At 44.1% G+C, this 18537-nt stretch overlaps 1 protein-coding gene across 3 annotated transcripts in view; it reads left to right on the top strand.

Moving 5' to 3' along the window:
- Window positions 1-13970, top strand: part of MICU1 (mitochondrial calcium uptake 1) — a 156277-nt gene extending 142307 nt beyond the window's left edge. For all 3 annotated transcript variants that reach the window (XM_044420532.1, XM_044420531.1, XM_044420534.1), the window contains 2 exons: window positions 4885-4974; window positions 12552-13970. In XM_044420532.1, the coding sequence (XP_044276467.1) occupies window positions 4885-4974; window positions 12552-12709 (248 nt within the window). In that variant the 3' untranslated portion in view covers window positions 12710-13970. The remainder of the gene's footprint in view (window positions 1-4884; window positions 4975-12551) is intronic.
- Window positions 13971-18537: the final 4567 nt, after the last annotated feature.

Here is an 18537-nt window from a genome sequence, read left to right as displayed (position 1 = left end):
AAAGCAGACAATTAACTGTGGTTAATTCTTGCAGCCTAATTCTAGTATGATCAACAGGTTGATTAGTATGGAGGTAGGCTGATTTGAATCACACATTTGTGACCTGAAATTCCTGCTCGAAACTACTAGATGGTATAGAGAATACCTGTAGAGTTAAAACATTGAAAGCCATCCCAGGAGGAGGAGTAGCAACTCTGTGCCAAGTTATTTGCTGTAAGAGGAGGTTCATCAACAATATTATGCAGAGCTGTGCTTGCCCCATCTGTTTTGTGTCAGCCGGGGCCCAAGATGTATTAAGTACTGGGACAATAACAAACTGTTTTTGCTCAGGTACTCTAGAAGCACTTTGAGAGGAGGATCAGAGCATAAAGAACATCACTTCGTTGTTGTTGTTGGCCATGACCTCATCAACCTAAATAGGAAGGTGAGCTCTGTCCAACACTCACTAGTGTGTGGCAAGGTGTGCAAGCCCTTTGGAATTAATTGTCTTTGACTATCTTTTAGGAGTTAACGGTTCAGGGTGGGGGTAAAAGAAACCGGCTGAGCTGTTCTAATTTAATTTTGATTCATGCGTGTTTGAGGCATATACAAATAGGCTGTGTCACGAAAGGGTGTTGCAGAGCCCTACTTTGGAGAAATAATTGCCTTCATCCGGTGCATCCATTAGGTTGAATTACAGTTCATTATCAAGTCACATACCTTGGATCCAGCCAAATGTGATTTATGCCTGGGGAAGTGGGATGAAAGGCGTGTTTTCAGATATATCACATGCATGTCTTATCATTTTAATAGCTTAAAACACTAGCAAGCTGTAAATGGATGTGATGTTTTCTCTCAATGTCTCTCTACCTGTTTTCTCCTTGAAACCTTGAGCGATGCAGCGTAATTAACCATGTGGCTCTGTATGAGTGTTGGTTACACATAATGAGGCTCTCCTGCTGTTCACTTGGCAAAAGACTGATTCAGAATTGCTTAGTCCTACTGAGCCAGATTTCCTACAGAAATTACTCAGGAATTAGCTTCTTGTGATTTTTTGAGTAAGTTTTGCAACTCTGCCCACGCACAAGCATGTACAGATGCATCTATATATACACTGTTATGGAAGGTGCCTGTGAAATCCCAGGGATGTGCAGTTGGAGATTCTTCTGTGATCTAGGCAAAGTTTTGCCTAGGCTTAGCATGAAAAGATTTCGAACAATAAGCATGCAAGTTTAGACAGAAAAAGGCCTACAACTCCCAGCATTCCCTAACCAACCATGCTAGCTGCAGCAAGCTAGGAGCTGCAGCTTTTGTCTGCTCAGTCTTGCAGAGGACTGTGCCCAAACACTATATTTCCCCAAAGGTTAAAACCAGAAGATCGTAGTACAGTAAGTGAGGCATGGTATGCCTCTGCAGTTTTCCCAATTTCAAATACAGAATAAAACCTCAAGAAGACAGTAGCCTTCTGTCATATCAGACTACCTTTCCCTCTAGTCTAGTATTATCTCTGCTGACTAGCAGCTGCTCTAGTCTCCCCGCCTCCGACCTGATCTTTTTTTAAACCGGAGGTGCCTAGCATTGAGCAGATTCTCTCTGCATGCAGAGCACATGGGATACTACTGGGCTCCCCTCCCTGCTGTTTATTTTCATAGCAGGCCACTGGAATGTTGAACATTGCTAGCTATCCGAATAGCACAGCTTACAAGGCTATGAGTACTGATCGCTCCAACTTGCCTTACGTTTGAAATAACATAGGAGAACTAACAAGAAGTTACTCTTTAAAGGGAGGCTGTACCAGTGTGGTGGGCTGGTGAGGACTGGGAAGACCTAGGTTCAAATATCTTTGCATCTGTGAGGGTCACTGAGTGACCCTGGATCAGTCAAACCACTCCACAGGGAATGAAATATTTTTTGTGAAGACAAGCAGTAATGGTTGGAAAACCCTGTAAAGATCAGTAGCTTGACTGGATGTAGCAGGAGCAGCATGGATGATCTGCTATTTACCCTGAAGACAGGCGGGAAGGCAGGATAAAAACAGCCTTGTGGCCATGGGACTGGGGGAGGGATTTTATTTTTAAATGTTAGTCATGACGGTCTTGAGCAAATATGGCCTTTCATTATATTGAACAACAAGCTTCCCGTTCTCCTTGCAACCAAGAGACCTGTTCTTCAGGTCATTAAAACCAAGAAAGACGTCGCCCTGTTTTGCGTCACTGAACATGGAGAGATTCAGAGGGTTCGGACATAGCTGGCTCTGCAGGGCTTTGCTCTTCCTTGTAGTGAGGCCTGTAGGCAAACTGTATGTCTGCTGGCCTAATGTCCTCCTTAGCACAGGTGTGAATGGAAGCCAACTAATGAGGGCAATCGTAAGAGAGCAAATGGAAAGTATAGGTGGTAAAATACCCTGTATAGGCATTTCTTTAGACATTATATGAGATGTATTTTTATCCTCAGAAGGACTAATTGTAGTTTATGGGTTCATTCACCAATCATTAATATTACATAGTTAATGAATCCAGTATTGACCTTTCTCCTCCCTTCATTAAAAAAAAAAGGATAGCTTTATGGGGGCTGGTAGTCTTGCTGAGAAAATACTTTGTCCTCAGAATCACACCTGGAGAGACAATGGCCACATCCAGTCAATCCTACAAGCTATTCCTCCATCAACCTTGTTTATACTCTTTCTTTTTCCTCCCAGTTTGGATGCAAGGGGAGGAAATTAGAAGATTGTGTTTCTACCTAGCAGAAATCCATAGTTTGCCATTTCATCCAGGATTAAAACAGCACTTGAACTGTGGTTTGGGGTCCCATGAGAGAAGTGTGGAGCACTACTTAGGACCAATTCAACCCTTATTACTGGATCATAATTTCTTTCTTTTCTTTAGTTTTATGAAGTGCTGTTTTCTGTTGGCTTAATATCTACTGTTTTAATTGTTATAATATTGTAATAATATATTTTATTTTAAATTATTGTAAGCCATCCTGAGCCATATGTTGGAAAGGATGGGATATAAATGTTTTAAATATTATAATAATTATAATTATACGTTATTTAACAAGAATGAGGCCAGGCATAAACAGCCACCATTTTAAACATGTAGCCCCCACCAGGCTGATGCCATGTCACATGAATCTAGGCATTGTTGGTTAAACAGCACTCAAGTAACCCTACTACTCATCGAGAGTTGAATGGGGGTTATGAATAACTTGCATAACCCGTAATGATTGGGTTTGCATGACCCAGCACAACCTCCTATTGCCTCAGATAGGGGGTTGCATAATGAAAATGGTGGACCTGCCTCTGAATTGATTTTCTTCTTGCTGGGGTGAGGGCAGTAGGGGAAGGACAACAAAGGAACTCTGTCAGCCCACAGTCCATCTTGGAATATAATTGCAGGAGAGACGTCATGGCTCTTTGTGAGGACAGAGCAAAGCTACTCAAGAGCCACACAGTGCTTAAGATCAGTCCTGATCTCAGACCTATTTGTGCATTATCCACTCATATGGAGGATCCTAAATCATTCTTCAGTCCTTCCTTCAGTGGGCACACACACACAGTGTTGAACCCTATGCTCCCCCTCACATAGGGCAGGAAAATGTGTGACTGTGCCCTGTTCATGTGCTCCCTCGCGCACGTGCGCTCGCTCTCTCTCTCTCTCTCTCATACATATATTTAAAAGTAAAAGCACTGCAGGTAATAAGCAGCTGCAGAATAGTGGAAGAAGCATGTTTTATCCAAGCCCTGGGTGTGCAGTCATGTTTCATGAATGCTAGAAAGAATGCAACAAAGAAAGACTTAGTGAGTCTCTGTGTTTCTTATTAAACTTATTCCATTTATTACACAGAAATTATCCCAGACAAATTTGTTTATGAAAGTACTTAGCCATCTTTGGGCATTTTAGATCTCCAGTTATTTCTAATCCTAGACATTACAAACATAATTATAAATGCTGTTGAATGAGTGCTCTCATTTCCTTAGGGATTAATTCTGTTCTTTCTTCAAAAGGGGCTTCACTTACAATTTCTCATTTTCTTTATTAGCCCTTGGATATTCAGGGTGAAATTCTCTCGGCTGGTATCAAAGTGTAGAATCCCTAAAGCAGTGGGAAAATAAACTTGTTTTCAGATGAGTTGGTCTATATGTGCACAATAAATACTAGGAATAGGTGCTTCTTTTGGCTTATTTGGCTCATTATATGCTGCTATATCTATGGAAAGTACAGATTTAAAGAGTTGTAAGGGTCAAGATCTTTGGTATATTTATTTATTCAGTTTCTGTACTGTCCAACAACCAAAGCTCTCTGTGCGGTTATATATGTGTAAATTGCCAAGAGTCATACCCTGTGCAGCACTCATACACACAGATGGAAGTTCTGCAGGGAATATATGCGTGTTCCGATTTCTTTTTCCAATAGGACCTGACCCTCAGGCAAGGCTCCTGGTGGACCAATACCATCTGTATTGTGCTGATTATATAAGAGTTCAGCCTTTCACTTACATTTTTCTGAAATGCTAATTTAAAAAAAATCCATCACCTTGGCCGGGCTCACTGATCTCCCTCCTAAATCCTCCACTGCCATGTCAAACGGACTGTAATGAAATGCCCATCAGCAGAAAGACAGGCAGCATCTGGTATGTCTGCCTTCGGCAGTGCCGTTAGATGAGAAATGGCATGCTGGTTTCAGCACCTTTTACCATTCCAACTACTAAATGTTTCAAGTATTAAAGGTACTTGTCAGTTCAAGACCAGGTTGGGGAACGGATGGGCTGGTGGCAGAATATCCTGCCTCAGGCATGTCTCATGCATGGCAAGGCTGACTGGATGTATCAGTGGGGTTAGTGTTGGTCTTTCATTCTTCAGTGCATTGACATCTGAATTGCACTGGGTTCTCTTTGTCCTTTCAGACACTATGCAGCAGGTAGCCAAGACAGTGGCGAAAGTGGAGCTGTCGGACCACGTGTGTGATGTGGTGTTTGCCCTTTTTGACTGCGACGGTAAGTGTTGCCCCTTGAACTTCTTTCAGCCAGAGTGTCGAACTCTTATTGTTTGGGAGGCACATTCCCGTAATGGCCAGGACCGATAGCAGCGTATTTTAGCTTAAAGCACATCCTGCTAGTCCCTTTGACTTAGGAGAGATGTTTCCGTATTTTAGAATGTGGGAGATGCACACAAAAGCCAGAGCCCGACTCTCTCCCCATTCAGCCCTAAAGTGCCTTTGGAGCAGTCACTGTATCAGCTGGGCTACCTCACAGAGTGGTCATAAGGACGGAGCTGGCAGAGGAGACTGAGCCATGCACACTGTCCTGTGTTCCTCGGGATATACATGTAATTATTAATATTATTTTTGGCATTTTAAAAGATATCTGAAAAATCATAAAACATAGTAAGCAGCTTGTCGTATTAAGCACCGTATCCATAGGAGTTACTGAGGACGCTGTGCAGAGGGTCCACTTACGGGATTTCTTTCACCGAGACAATTAATGGTGTTCTCTTTTCCATCACCTATGGAGAAGGCACTCACCTTGGCCTCCTCTCATCCCATACGCTTGTACAGTCCCACAGTTTCTCACATCTGCCTCAGATCACCATTTTTGACAGAAATGCAGGGTATAAATGAATTGCGTTCTTTCTCAACAGCCATCACTGAAATTTCTCTTTCTTGTGCTACCGCTGTCATGCACACAAGTCTCCAAAGTACATGGAGGATGTGCTTGTATCATTTATCAGTGACTGGCTTCCTCTTGAGGTGTGCGTCAATCTGGAGAGAGGCAGGCTTGCACAGCATGGCCAGCATTAGTGTCCCCCGCCCCCACTCCTTTTTGATCTGCCCTGCCATCCGAACCCCACCATGGTGTTACTGCATGGTATGCTTGGTTTTGAGAAATCACAGATATAAATAATGATCTGTTTCGTTTCCTGGTACCACAATTGCTTGTTGCAACATCTGAACCAGAAAGCACAAGTGGAGTGCATTTACATGACAACATAAAGCCCATTGCCACGTTTGCCAAGCTGCCAAGCAGAGAGCACCACTGACAGCTGCCATTGGGCACAACTGTCAGAAACATCCCCGCTCTTCCTGCCTTCTGCCCTAAAGATTTTCACTGGGGCAGAAGCAGGTGATCAGCCGGTCAGCACTTGAAGAAGAGCAGGGCACCCCCTTGATTCCCCTGCCTCTGCTCCCACATGGGCAGGAGCCACACAGATTCCCTGTGAGAAGAGAGTCCACTGGGCAGTTCTGCAAAAAGGAGCAGCACTGTTCAGTTGAATCCCCCTTTGCATGTGCCAGAGCAGAGCGGCCTGTGACTGGGAACGAGCCAACGGCGGAGGCGGCAGGCAGCTGGGCCGCAGCAATGAAGCGGTGGCAGCATTGGTCCCCCCCCACCCCGCACCCCAAGCTCAGCCTGGCTTTCCAAAGAGGCCTTCTCAAACTGGCGCCTGATTGGTGGCGCATCTCTGGTAAGCCAGATTGAGACAGTGGAGCCGTGTGCGAATTCGCTCCATCCCACACCTCCCAGCCAGTCACTGCCGCCCAGCTGCTTCTCTCTCCCAGGCTTGAGATGCTTTGCTTGAGATCCTGAGTGAGCGCTTGCACTCTTCCCTTCCTGAACCTCATTTTTTCCTTCCAGGCATGTTGCCTCTTCCACCATCTGAAATGGCCGCTCCCTCCCTATCCTTCACCAGTCTTCGCTCTGTGTTCTCTCCCCTTAAAATCTCCTCTGCAGCTCAGTCCATTTTGACATTGGCACAGCTTAACCAATGGTAACAGATGAGTTTGGTGCAACACTGCACTAACAAATTATGCTGCTGCTTGTATAAGTGACCTTCAGTGCAGTGTGTTTGCGGCACAGAGGGCTTTACAGGGAAATCCCTCGCACCAGGAAACACTGTGGTCACATTCACGAGCACACCATCTTTTCTGTTAGCAGATAATGTAACCCCAGACGCTGTAGGCTTCCATCCGCAAAATACATTCCTCTTAAAATCCTTGCCCACATACTTCCTGAACATCACACTTGTGCATGTAGCTGTAAACAAACAAACTTGGGTTGCTTCTGCCCCCAGCCATTCAAACTTTTTTTTGCTGATGGCTCAGTTTGTCCATTCAGGAGGTTCTTGGATATTTTCATACTTGAAGTGCTTGTATCTTAACATCATAGCAGACACTAAGAATCTTATCCCGCTTCATTTATCCACATAAGCTTAGAAAAATAAACAGAGAGAACGGTGTAGTATTTCCCTCCCATACTATTTGGACCCAAAGGCAAGGCTGTTCATTCACACATACAGCCGGGAGGTGTGCCAGAGAGGATATTCTGAGGATTTAGCAGCTGTTCTATGCTGGGTCAGACTGTATGTCGCTGACTAGCTGTGGCTCTCCAGGGTTTCAGGAAGGATTCTTTCTCAGCTCTCCTTGGAGAGGCCAAGAATTGACCTTGGGCCCACCTACATACAAGTGCAGCGCTACAGCCCTTCGCACTTTTTTGTGGCTTCTAAAAAGCATTAGATTAAAAATGTGTTTAAAGTGTGTTTCTTGTAAATGTTATCTAAGAGTCATAATGCTTGATAGTGGAACCTCCACATTAAAAGGAAATATACCATGGATTGTTGGATACTGGGGATGAATGAGGTTATTATAGGTGTTCTCTTTTGCTTGTGAGATTCCCAGGAGCAAGTGCCTGACCATTTTGGCCTGCCAGAGCTCAGGCGAGTTCTCTCCCCAGCCCTCATCCCCAGAGGCTAGGGGGGAAGGAAAAAGGGAGAGGAATCCCTGCTGTTACCTCTTATCACAAATCAGGGATAACTGGGGGAGGGGAGGGTCCCTTAGTGTGCTGCTTGTTGGGCACACTGGTGCTTTCCCCACCCTGGGTTCTTCCCAGCAGGGGAAGAGGTAGGACAGGCAGTGCTCCTGTCTCTTGGTGTTCGTTGCAGAGAGAGGCAGGAGGCATTGCTCTTGCTTCTGCGCCCTTCTGCGCCTTTGCTTTTCCCTGCTTGGGGTGAAGATTCCAGGGAGTGGGGCTGCCTTCTAACATTATCCACCCCAGGCAGGGTGGTGGAGGGGGAGGGGGCAGGGGCTGAGCCAGATTGCAGCCCAGACTGGGCCAAATTGTTCATCCAGGGAAGTTGTTCTTACATGCTTTGCTGTCTTGCTTGTGTTCCTGAAACTGGAGATACTGTTTGATTCTGCCATGCTTGTAAGCTAATGAAAAAGAAAGTGTTCTGAGGAGAGAAGATCCTTATGTGAGGATGGTCCTTTGAAAGATACACAGCATCACATCAGCTTGCCTGTAACAGAAGCCAAGGCATACAAGCAATGGAAATGCAAATTGGATAAATAGATTCATTTTGAAACAGGTTGCATTGTGAGGAGAACCAAGAACAGAGTTAGTGCTAAAAGTTACTGTTAAAAGATCCTTCAGCAGGCCATTTAGTTATTTGAAAGTCAATACAGAAGGGCTCCCTGTTGGCTGAGTTTCTCTGGTCTCTGAATTCCTCACTTCCATCAAGCCTTCCTTGGCTAAGGTTTAGAATATGAGCAAGGGACCGTTTCGTGCAAAGAAATAATTTGGAAAAGACAGGTTCCAAATGACAAGCAAAAGGCACTGGGATTAGAGTTGGCACAAATTGTCTCTTTTTTCTCTGTCAAGCGGTCTGGGAGAAGCAAACATGCCTAGAAAATTGATAGCAAATTGGAGTGGGATTTCAAAGGGCTAACTCTTGAGCGGTTTGCTGGGTGACAAGAGTGGATGCATAATGTGGTTGTCTTGTTGGTCACTCTCCCTCCCATCTTCCAGCAGTTCCCTTTCTGTATTCTTAGTTTAATTTATCTACAGGTAAAACTCATCCACAGAACTATTCCCAGCCTTGGAGATCATTGGCATGAACACATGGTATGGCTCCTGCCTCATATTGACATATTGACTGCCTTTCTTGACAGTCGCAGCCTTCCTGCAGAAGCTTCTGCATTTGCTGTTTCCCGTCTTCCGTTTTAATAAACTGTCACTATTGTTGTGTGACCTTTTTTAAATTTGGAAAGCTCTTACATAGACTCTGGTTTTCCTCGTGCTAATTCTTGCTTGGCGAAGAAGCTGTGCTGCACAGCAGAATGGGCCCATTTTCATTGTGTGAGTTGCCTTTAACTCAAACTTCCCTAATAGCTTTTTAAATTCACCTCAATTCTTGCAAGGCTGTTGCTTGTGCTGAGCTAAAGAATTAGAAAGTAGAGCTGAATTCAGTTACAGAGACAAGGATATTTCAAAAGGCACTGGCAAAATGAATGCCTGTTTTCTGGTTTGCAAATTGCCATTTCCTTGTATATTAATCTTGCCCTGTTCAAGTGTCATCTTTGTTACAGGCGCCGTACAGGAAAATGTAACCTAGATCTAAGCAAATAATGAGCTTGCAAAAACATGTTAACAATCTGTTCAGCTACATGCAAGTTAAGAATTCTTGTCTCTTTCAAATGCTTCCCGTATAATATATGTGGAAGATTATACTATGTAGTTGGGATGCTTAAGAATTATGCTTATTCTGCATTTTGAAGCAAAATCCTCCGATTCACACCTCCTGAACTAATATATGTATCTTCTCCCAAATTTTGTGATAAATTATGTGGCTTTAAGAACTATACTACAGAAAAATGCATGCAAGAGTACATTTTATGTTGAAATGCATATCAAATGTGTATAACAATGTGTATCAATTTTCATGTGGTTCTGTTACGAGACCAGGAGGAGAATCATTTTTCTTCCTGATAGACCCCTTCTTTACGTGGGTTCTCCAGGCAAAGAATCTCTGATAGGCTACCAGCAGTCAGGATGAATTTTCTGATACCCCCTCATCTGCCAGCTGCTTGGAGAGTCTTATCACTAAGGGCCTCTTCCCAAAGCCCAGAAGCAAAGAACTTCCCCAGACCCTTTTAAAATACATGCACATGAGGGAGAGTTCAGTGCCAAATCTCTTTTAAAGCAACACAGCCAAATGGCATACTGGAAGCCCAAGGTGTTTGGCACCAGTCAAGGAGTATGCTTTGCTACCCTGTTTCCCCAAAAATAAGACCTAACCAGAAAATAAGCCCTAGCATGATTTTCCAGGATGCTCGTAATATAAGCCCTACCCCCAAAATAAGCCCCAGTTAAGAACATCAGCCAGACGGACGCATTTAGTACGTCCGTTGCAATGCAGTTTGGGGTTTGGAGAGTTACGACAATGTTCCAGAAGAAGATGACATGACTGTATTTGAATAAATGTAGATTTTTGCATGAATAAATGTAGATTTTTGTACATGAATAAATGAATAAATTTAGATTGATTTACATGAAAAAATAAGAAATCACCTGAAAATAATCCCTAGTGCACCTTCTGGAGCAAAAATTAATATAAGACCCAGTCTTATTTTTGGGGAGACATGGTAGATAAAACTATTTGGGTTCCCAGCAGGATGCGTAGTGACTGGTATCTAGAGCAGCAGTCCCCAACCTTTTTGGTACCAGAAACTGGTTTCATGGAAGACAGTTTTTCCACAGGTCAGGGTCAGCGTGGTGGTGTTGGGATGATTCCAGAGCATTAAATTGTGTGCACTTTATTTCTATTATTACGTTGTGAAATATAATGAAATAATTATACAGCTTGCCATACTCCCCCCACCCCTGACCTGCAGCCCAGTCCTTACCTGCTTCCTGGTTCCCTCACTGCCCGCATGCGCCCTCCCTGGCTTCTCTGCACTACTTGCCGCCCAGTTCTGCTGCTGCTACTCCCACCCAAGACCCAAAAGAGCCCTAATGATCATCCGGATTTGCAGCCGCTCCCCAGCACCAGCATCACCACCTCAGCTCCACCTCAGATAAAGAGGCATTCAATTCTCACAAGGAGCGCACAACCGAGATCCCTCGCATGCGCAGTTTACAGTAGGGATCGCGCTCCTCTGAGAATCTAATGCCTGGAGATCTGAGGTGGTGCTGAGGCGGAGATGCTAGCGCTGGGGAGTGGCTGCAAAGACGGATGAAGCTTCGCTCACCTGCCTGCCACTCACCTCCTGCTGTGCGGCCCCAGTTCCGCATAGGTCATGGACCAGTACCAGTCTGTGGCCCAAGGGTTGGGGAGCCCTGTCCTAGGAGACTGAGTGGGCGGGAGTACTTACGTGTAAATTGCAGTACAGAATGTGAGCCAGGAGGATGTCAGTTATCCCATGTTACTATGAGTAATCAGACTGAACCTTGGTTGTAAATTCTGTCATCTTCTTTATATTGACCCAAGTTTGCACTGCACCACCAATTATTTCAAGTGCGTGTGATGTTAATTGAGATATGCCTTTTTCCTCTCTTTAAAAAGTAACATTTCTTTTGTCATAAATGGCATGAGTGGAAGAGTGGTCCAAAGAGGAAGCCATTTAATAAGCATGTGTGCATGTGCAACTTGCAGGTGTTAGGGCTGTAAACAGTAAAGATGGAGAATGCAGGACGGGTTCATGCCACTAAAGTACTTCTGTGCAGAGTTAGAAAATGTGGAAGAACACAGAGCGTGGGAAGATAGGAAGGGAGTCAGTTCTGGAGGCTACAATGCAATGCATTGTATTTGTTTAAAATTCCCTTGGCAACTTGGTTTATTTTGTTTACTTTCATCTGTTCTGTTTCTATTAGTTTTTCCCCTATTCTACATTTTCTTCTATGTATTTGTATATGTTAAGAAAATAAAAATTTTAAAAATTGTGAAAGAAGAAAATAAATGTTACCTACAGCAATACAGTATTGCCCAACTCTGGACTCCAGTACTGTTATCCATGGTGAGGACGGTGAAATCTAAGCTTTCATGAACTTTGCTACACAGTAAATTTTGTGGGGAAAGGGCACCAATTTTGTGGAAAAAGGCATTACTTCAATTAATGTACTTGTTTAAATTTTAGTCTGTGAAATCAGAACACACTGTAGTTTGTAGAGGACCAGGGTATTCTTGATCTGTTTTGTGATCATTATAACCCAGACTACAGTCCTGCGACTACAACTTAGGTGTTAAAGATGCAGGTGTGTTTTCTTCTTCAGTTACCCTTCTAAGGAGATTCCCCCAGCCCCCAATTGACCCTAGGGTTAATGTGAAGAATTGGAGAGTTGTGTGACACCCAAAAACTTTATGGGCATAAGAGAATTGTTAAAAGCCACAGGCAACTGGAAAGTAAATTGCTGAGACCAGAAGGGTGGGTAGTGAACCAAGGCCAGAGAGAGAAAACGTGATAGGCTCTGCCCAAGTGGTTAGAAGTTGCAAGTTCTCTGGGCTTCAGTAATGGGTCTGCCAGAGCTCATTCCTTTCCGTGAACATGTATCCCATTTTTCAATCTAGGAAGGCATTAAGGAATTAATGGTTGGCACCAATCTCCTACTGTGGCTTGTTCAGACATCACAAGCAATATGTGCACTGAATTAATATTAAAGGTAGAACAAACTCAGCGCAGTGTCTGTATAGAGGGACCCCAAAATAATTCTGCTCTTTAAGCTTTTTGGCTGCTGCTTTTTTGAGTTTACTGGAACAGTTTCTTTTTTTAAAGGCTCTCTTAACTGATTTCCCCTTCTCCCATCAGGCAATGGAGAACTGAGCAACAAGGAGTTTGTGGCCATTATGAAGCAAAGGCTTATGAGGGGCCTAGAGAAGCCCAAAGACATGGGGTTTACACGACTCATGAGGGCCATGTGGAAATGTGCACAGGAGACTGCTTGGGATTTCGCCATGCCCAAATAATACCTCCAGACCAGAAGAGAAAGCCCGGCTTCAATGCGCAGATGAGGATCTTGGATTCTGCTGTGGCCATCATTTCAGATGCTCCGCTAATGAAGGCCTTGTCCGATGGGATGATCACAGGCAATTGCTGGACTGAAAAACAAGCTCTGGAAGGCAAACGATGTTAACCACAAATTTTCCTTTAAAATACTTATGCAGAAATTCAAGCACATTCTGCCTCTGAACAGCTGTTTCCCTCGCATATGCATTCAGATGCACGCATTTCCCCTATTTTCGTCTCAGTTTCTCCTTTTTAACTTTCAGGAAGGAAACAAAGCAACCCACCAGAATATTTAACCTGGGATGTTGCGGCTGTTGCTTCTGTCTCCCCCTTAAATTGGCCGAGCGTGGACATTCCAAAGAACGGCCTTGCTTGTACCAGCAGTGACAAGAATTTTAAATACTGTTGGGTAAGGAGGTTCATCAGATGCTCCCAGCACTTCCTCTTGTCCTGCTCTTGAAGTTTACTTGAAGTTTCTAAAGTGTAGGGCCAAACATCAAAATGTGTACTGTTCTTTAAGTTGGCCATCGGCTTCCAAACAAAGGATGGCCAGGGGAAAGGGTGGGGGTGAGTGAAATGATTCTGAGCAAGCTTGTTTCTGCACAAATGCCTGCTTGCTTGCAACAAGTGGCATCTGCTCCATCATACCCAAGATTGGGAAGGTATAAATAGGCAAGATGGTTGAACATTTGAAGTATTTTGCACTTTCTCCTACCACCCCTTCCTTGGGATCCCTGACTTGTACATGTGATCCAATGTATATCCTCTGATCTGTGATTTTTCCTCTTAATGAGAACGTTAGCTCATCATGATTTGTTCTCCCATATAGTCTGAACGCTGCCCTTTACAGAGCTCCAGAGCGCTTGTAAAATATTACTTCAATTATAATGGTTCCCGACAAAAAGCAAACGTTCCTATGTCATCTTTCTCTTTTTGGGAAGTCTCATGAATTTAACCAGGTTTGACTTTCTGTTGGCAGCAGGTCCATAAAATTCAGTCATCTTGCCGCCAAATGGAAAAGGGGAGGAGGGCAATTTGGGAATGTGCCGGCTCTCCCATTACTGCTTCAGAAAGAGAGGAGATGACGAGATTGCGTTCAGATGTGAGCATGCCCAAATGCTAAGTATTTTATTTGTTTTTCTAAGTAATAAAATGTTAGTATTTTTGTTTTAATTTGATTACTTTTATTTGAAATAAAATTCCTGTTATTGCTGCCATTAATCAACTCATCATCCCTCTTCAAAACCTTGTGAATGAAAAAAAAATCTAGCCAGAAATAGTAGCAAAAAATGCTAATAAGGGTTGCAGACTCAAAAGCAAGTTCTGACTTTTAGGATCTACAGAACGTGTTTCTCATTTTAAAACAAGGGGTCATACGATGAATCTCATGTTGAATACTGATCAGTCATCTCAAGGGTTCCATCCATCCTTGCAATCTAAATCTTCCAGGCTGCTATAATAATCTGTCACTCCTGCGCTTGTTTGAAAGGCTGGCAGACTCAAACACTTGCTCCACAATTGTCTATTTAGATGCATGGGAAAAGGGGGTTTCGGTACTTCCAGCACGGCCGTACAGTATTGCCGATACGGTAGAGCCGCATTGGACCAGGTACCCATTGCAGAAGCTTGGAGAAGAGCAGTAACGAAACCCCACTGGAACATGTAACACATGTGTCCAAAAGCCAGGCGTTCCATTTGCCCCTTATCATGTTTTAAATTCAGACTCCATTTGTGATGGCAGAGCTACGCCAGGAGTAAAGATAACCGAGGAGAGAAGCTGTTGTCTTTCATAGGAAAAGCTCAGGTTCAGTCAGTGCCCCGACACCCCCTGGCTGCAGTAGGTGGAGGAGGAAACACGTCGTGCAGTTCGCACTTTGCGGCAGTGCCTGAGTTTCAAAGAGCCCTTCCAGCAGTTCTGTTGAGCAGCCTAACTAGCTGGCAGGCGTTCTTACCCTGAGGGGTGCATGAGCTCTTTTAACATTCACCTCTGCTTGAAATAGGTATGCTTGAAAATATGTATTTCCACTGTTCCTGTGCTAAGGAAGGTATGTCACATGCAGGTCCAACTGAATGCGGAGAAAAGAGAAAAAAGAGACCGGGAATGGGCACAGGCATAGAGAGTGGGGAAGCAGCTCTGGAGTCATGAGCAAACATGGCCAGGCTCCGAGGGAGGGGGCCTATGGAAGGGCGTGTTGCCCCAGCAGCCCTCAGAAAATTGGAGTGACAGTAGGCTGGGATGGGGGGTGGGGAGCAACAAGATATCAAAAAAGCTGCTGCTTCAAAAGAGCATCCTCCTGCATTACATGGTCAAAAATGCAGCAGGTGCAGCTTGCACATGAATATTGGCAGTGTGGTGTGTATCCTCGAACTCCATCAGGGATGGAATTGAGCCTGGGAATGAAGCTGGAAGGAAGCATGTATCCTGCCATTCACTTTCCTTCAATTTGTAGGCTGAAGTAGAGGGGAGACGAGACCCTAATGATGTGCACCCTCAGGCATGTGCTCTCCCCATTAGACACTTTAAACTGTGGTGAGGACGAGTTAACAGACTTAGATTTCAGGGGTCATGGGAGAGAAGAGATTCGCTTTGGGGGCTATTCGTTTTCTGTGGCCAGTAGCCCACCCCACTGGTCATCTACAGTAGCTGGTCTTGTGAAGGCAAGCATTCTCTCTGCACAACTTGGGGTTGTGCATCCCCAACACGGGGACTCAAATCTGGACAGATCTCCTATGAGGAGGATTCCCTATATTAAGGAAGAGTATTTTCCTGGGCTCCAAGATCACTGCAGATGGGGACTGCAGCCAAGAAATTAAAAGACACTTGCTTCTGGGGAGGAAAGCTATGGCAAATCTAGACAGCATACTGAAAAGCAGAGACATCACCCTGCCAACAAAAGTGCGTATAGTCAAGGCTATGGTTTTCCCAGTTGCAATGTGTGGCTGTGAAAGTTGGACCATAAGGAAGGCTGAGCGCCGAAGAATTGAGGCCTTTGAATTGTGGTGCTGGAGGAGACTCCTGCGAGTCCCTTGGACAGCAAGACGATCAAACCAGTCTGTCCTAGAGGAGATCAACCCTGACTGCTCTTTAGAAGGCCAGATCCTGAAGATGAAACTCAAATACTTTGGCCACCTAATGAGAAGGAAGGACTCACTGGAGAAGAGCCTAATGCTGGGAACAATAGATGGCAAAAGAAGAAGGGGACGGCAGAGGATGAGGTGGCTAGATGGAGTCACTGGGGCAGTGGGTGTGAGCTTAAGTGGACTCCGGGGGATGGTGGAGGACAGGAAGGCCTGGAGGAATGTTGTCCATGGGGTTGCGATGGGTCGGACACGACTTCGCGACTAAAAACAACAACTTATTATGTGTGGTTATATCAGGGAGATCACTCAAAACTGTGATCATAGCTACAGGGAGCATTTTCTTTAACAGTGAAATCTTGATGCAGGTGTCCCTCTCCTGCACTGGTGCTGCTTTTTGCCAGGATCGTGCCATGCATGATAAACATTTCAAAATAAAACTTCCTCTTCACTGAAGCCCCAACCCGAACCAGACTCCCAATAGCCGCTATTTAAAGTAGGAAAATGCAGTGCACAAAGTCAAATAGTGGATTTAATGGAATGTGTGGTGCAGCCCTGAGAGCCCAGGCCTGTCCCTAGCTGTGGGTAAGCAAAAAATGAATTCTTTTCCTGTGTTAACAAGAACTAGCACTGATCACATTTGGGATCGTTTTTACCCCAGATGAAAGTACCTCAGGCAAGACAAGTGCTGCACAGAAAAAGCTTTTTCTGGCTGGAATTTTCCCCCAGGAGGTTTCAACCCAAGAATGACTTTCAGCCGTCAGGAAGTACAAGCAATTTAAAGTTTAATCCTTCATGAAGTTAATGCAAAACAAGAAAATCTGCATAACAAGCCTACTAATTTTTCAAGTCATAGCATAGCTTTCCCTCAATGGATTTAATTGTTTTCTGGAAGTTTAACTAAGAATCTTAGCTGCACAACTATTCCATGGTACTTTTATGCCCCAAGTGAGTTTTGTTTTATAGGAAAAATAACCTTTTAAATGATGGGAAGCTGAAATTTGGAGACATTTTAGACTAGGCATGTCAATGTCCCAGAAGACCGAGTTGGTGGGAGTACTCATGTGTACATTGCAGTACAGAATGTGAGCTAGGGGAATGCCAGGTATCCCATGCTGGAGGAAGAGAAGGCAGCTCCGTGCTCTGAATCCAGGCAGTCCAGCATAATTTGGCACCATGCCCAGCTGTACCACTCTCTTGCAGAAAGCTTACAAAGGAGTGGTTCGTAATGGGCAAATGGGGATGGAGTTAAGCTATGGATACTAGTTCAATTGATAAGCCTGAAATCTTACCTTCCAGGACAGCTTGGCTGGTGCATGGTATTCCCCTGGAAGGGGTTGCAAGATCTTTTTCCACAGGCTGAATCAGCTTAGAGACTGGAACCTCCGAGGCACCCTGCTGATTGGTTTCCTTTGGACTCTACCCTGAATCAAGACCACTAACTAATACATCAGGAATCCATGATACATTAAGCTCTTCTGGATATGTTCATGCCAATTCATCGACAGGCACAAATGAAATTACATATCAACTATTCCAGGCTGCAGTCCTTATACATATTTACATGGATGTTAATCCTCACTGAACACAAGGAGACTAACTTCTGAGGAATCACGGAAGGGGCCAGTAAGGCCATCAAGTCCAATTTCCTGCTACAGACATCAATCCCTGGAAAAATTCTGGAGCAGATTATAAAGCAGTCAGTCCACAAATACCTTGAAAGCAATGCAGTAATCACTAGAAGCCAACATGGATTCCTCAAGAGCAAATCCTGCCAAATAAATCTGATTTCATTAATTTATTGGGCAACCTCCCTGGTACACTCTGAGAATGTTGTGAACATCATCTATCTCTGTTTCAGTAAAGCTTTTGACAAAGTGCCCCATGATATCCTGATTACCAAACTAGCGCAAAGTGGACTTGATAGAACAATGATCAGGTGGATTCACAAAATCAGGTGACTATAGAATGGGACTCAAACAGTGCTTATCAATGGCACCTTCTCAAATGGGAGTACTGCAGGGTTCAGTTTTTGACTCAGACCTCTTCAAAGGCAGGAAATAATTATCAGATTTGCAGATGACACAAAACAGGGTGAGATAGGTAATACCCTGGAAGACAGACAGAAGATTGAGGGTGATCTTACTCGGTGGAGCACTGGGCTGAAAAGAACAGAATGAAATTCTATAGGGACAAATGCCAAGTTCTGCATCTAAGGAAAATTTATTTATTTATTTATTTATTTATTTATTTATTTATTTATTTATTTATTTATTTAAAGGTTTTGTATGCCATCCCCTTGCTATATATCCTCGGGACAGCTCACACACGAAATAAACAATAAATGTAGTGTTACAAGATGGGGCTCAACATTACTGCAAATGAGAGGGGTCTTGCAACTGTTGTAGATCACAAGTTGAATACGAGTCAACAATGTGATGTTGCTGCAAAAAGGGCAACAGCTAGTTTAGGCTGCATTGATAGAAGTATCACTTCCACATCCTGTAAAGTACTAGTTTCCTTTTACTCAGCACTTCATCTGGAGTACTGTGTCCAATTCTGGGCATCACCGTTTAAGACAGATGCAGACAAGCTGGAAAGGATTCAGAGGAGGTTAACAAGGATGATCCACAGACTGAAAACAAAGCCCTGTGCGGAGATACAGAAAAAACGGGACCTGTTTGAGCCTTGAAAAGGGAAGACAGAGGAG

Source organism: Varanus komodoensis, unplaced genomic scaffold (genome assembly GCF_004798865.1).
Source record: "Varanus komodoensis strain SLA01 unplaced genomic scaffold, ASM479886v1 scaffold11, whole genome shotgun sequence".
Classification (NCBI taxonomy): Eukaryota; Metazoa; Chordata; class Lepidosauria; order Squamata; family Varanidae; genus Varanus; species Varanus komodoensis.
This window is presented reverse-complemented; position numbering and strand designations above follow the sequence as displayed.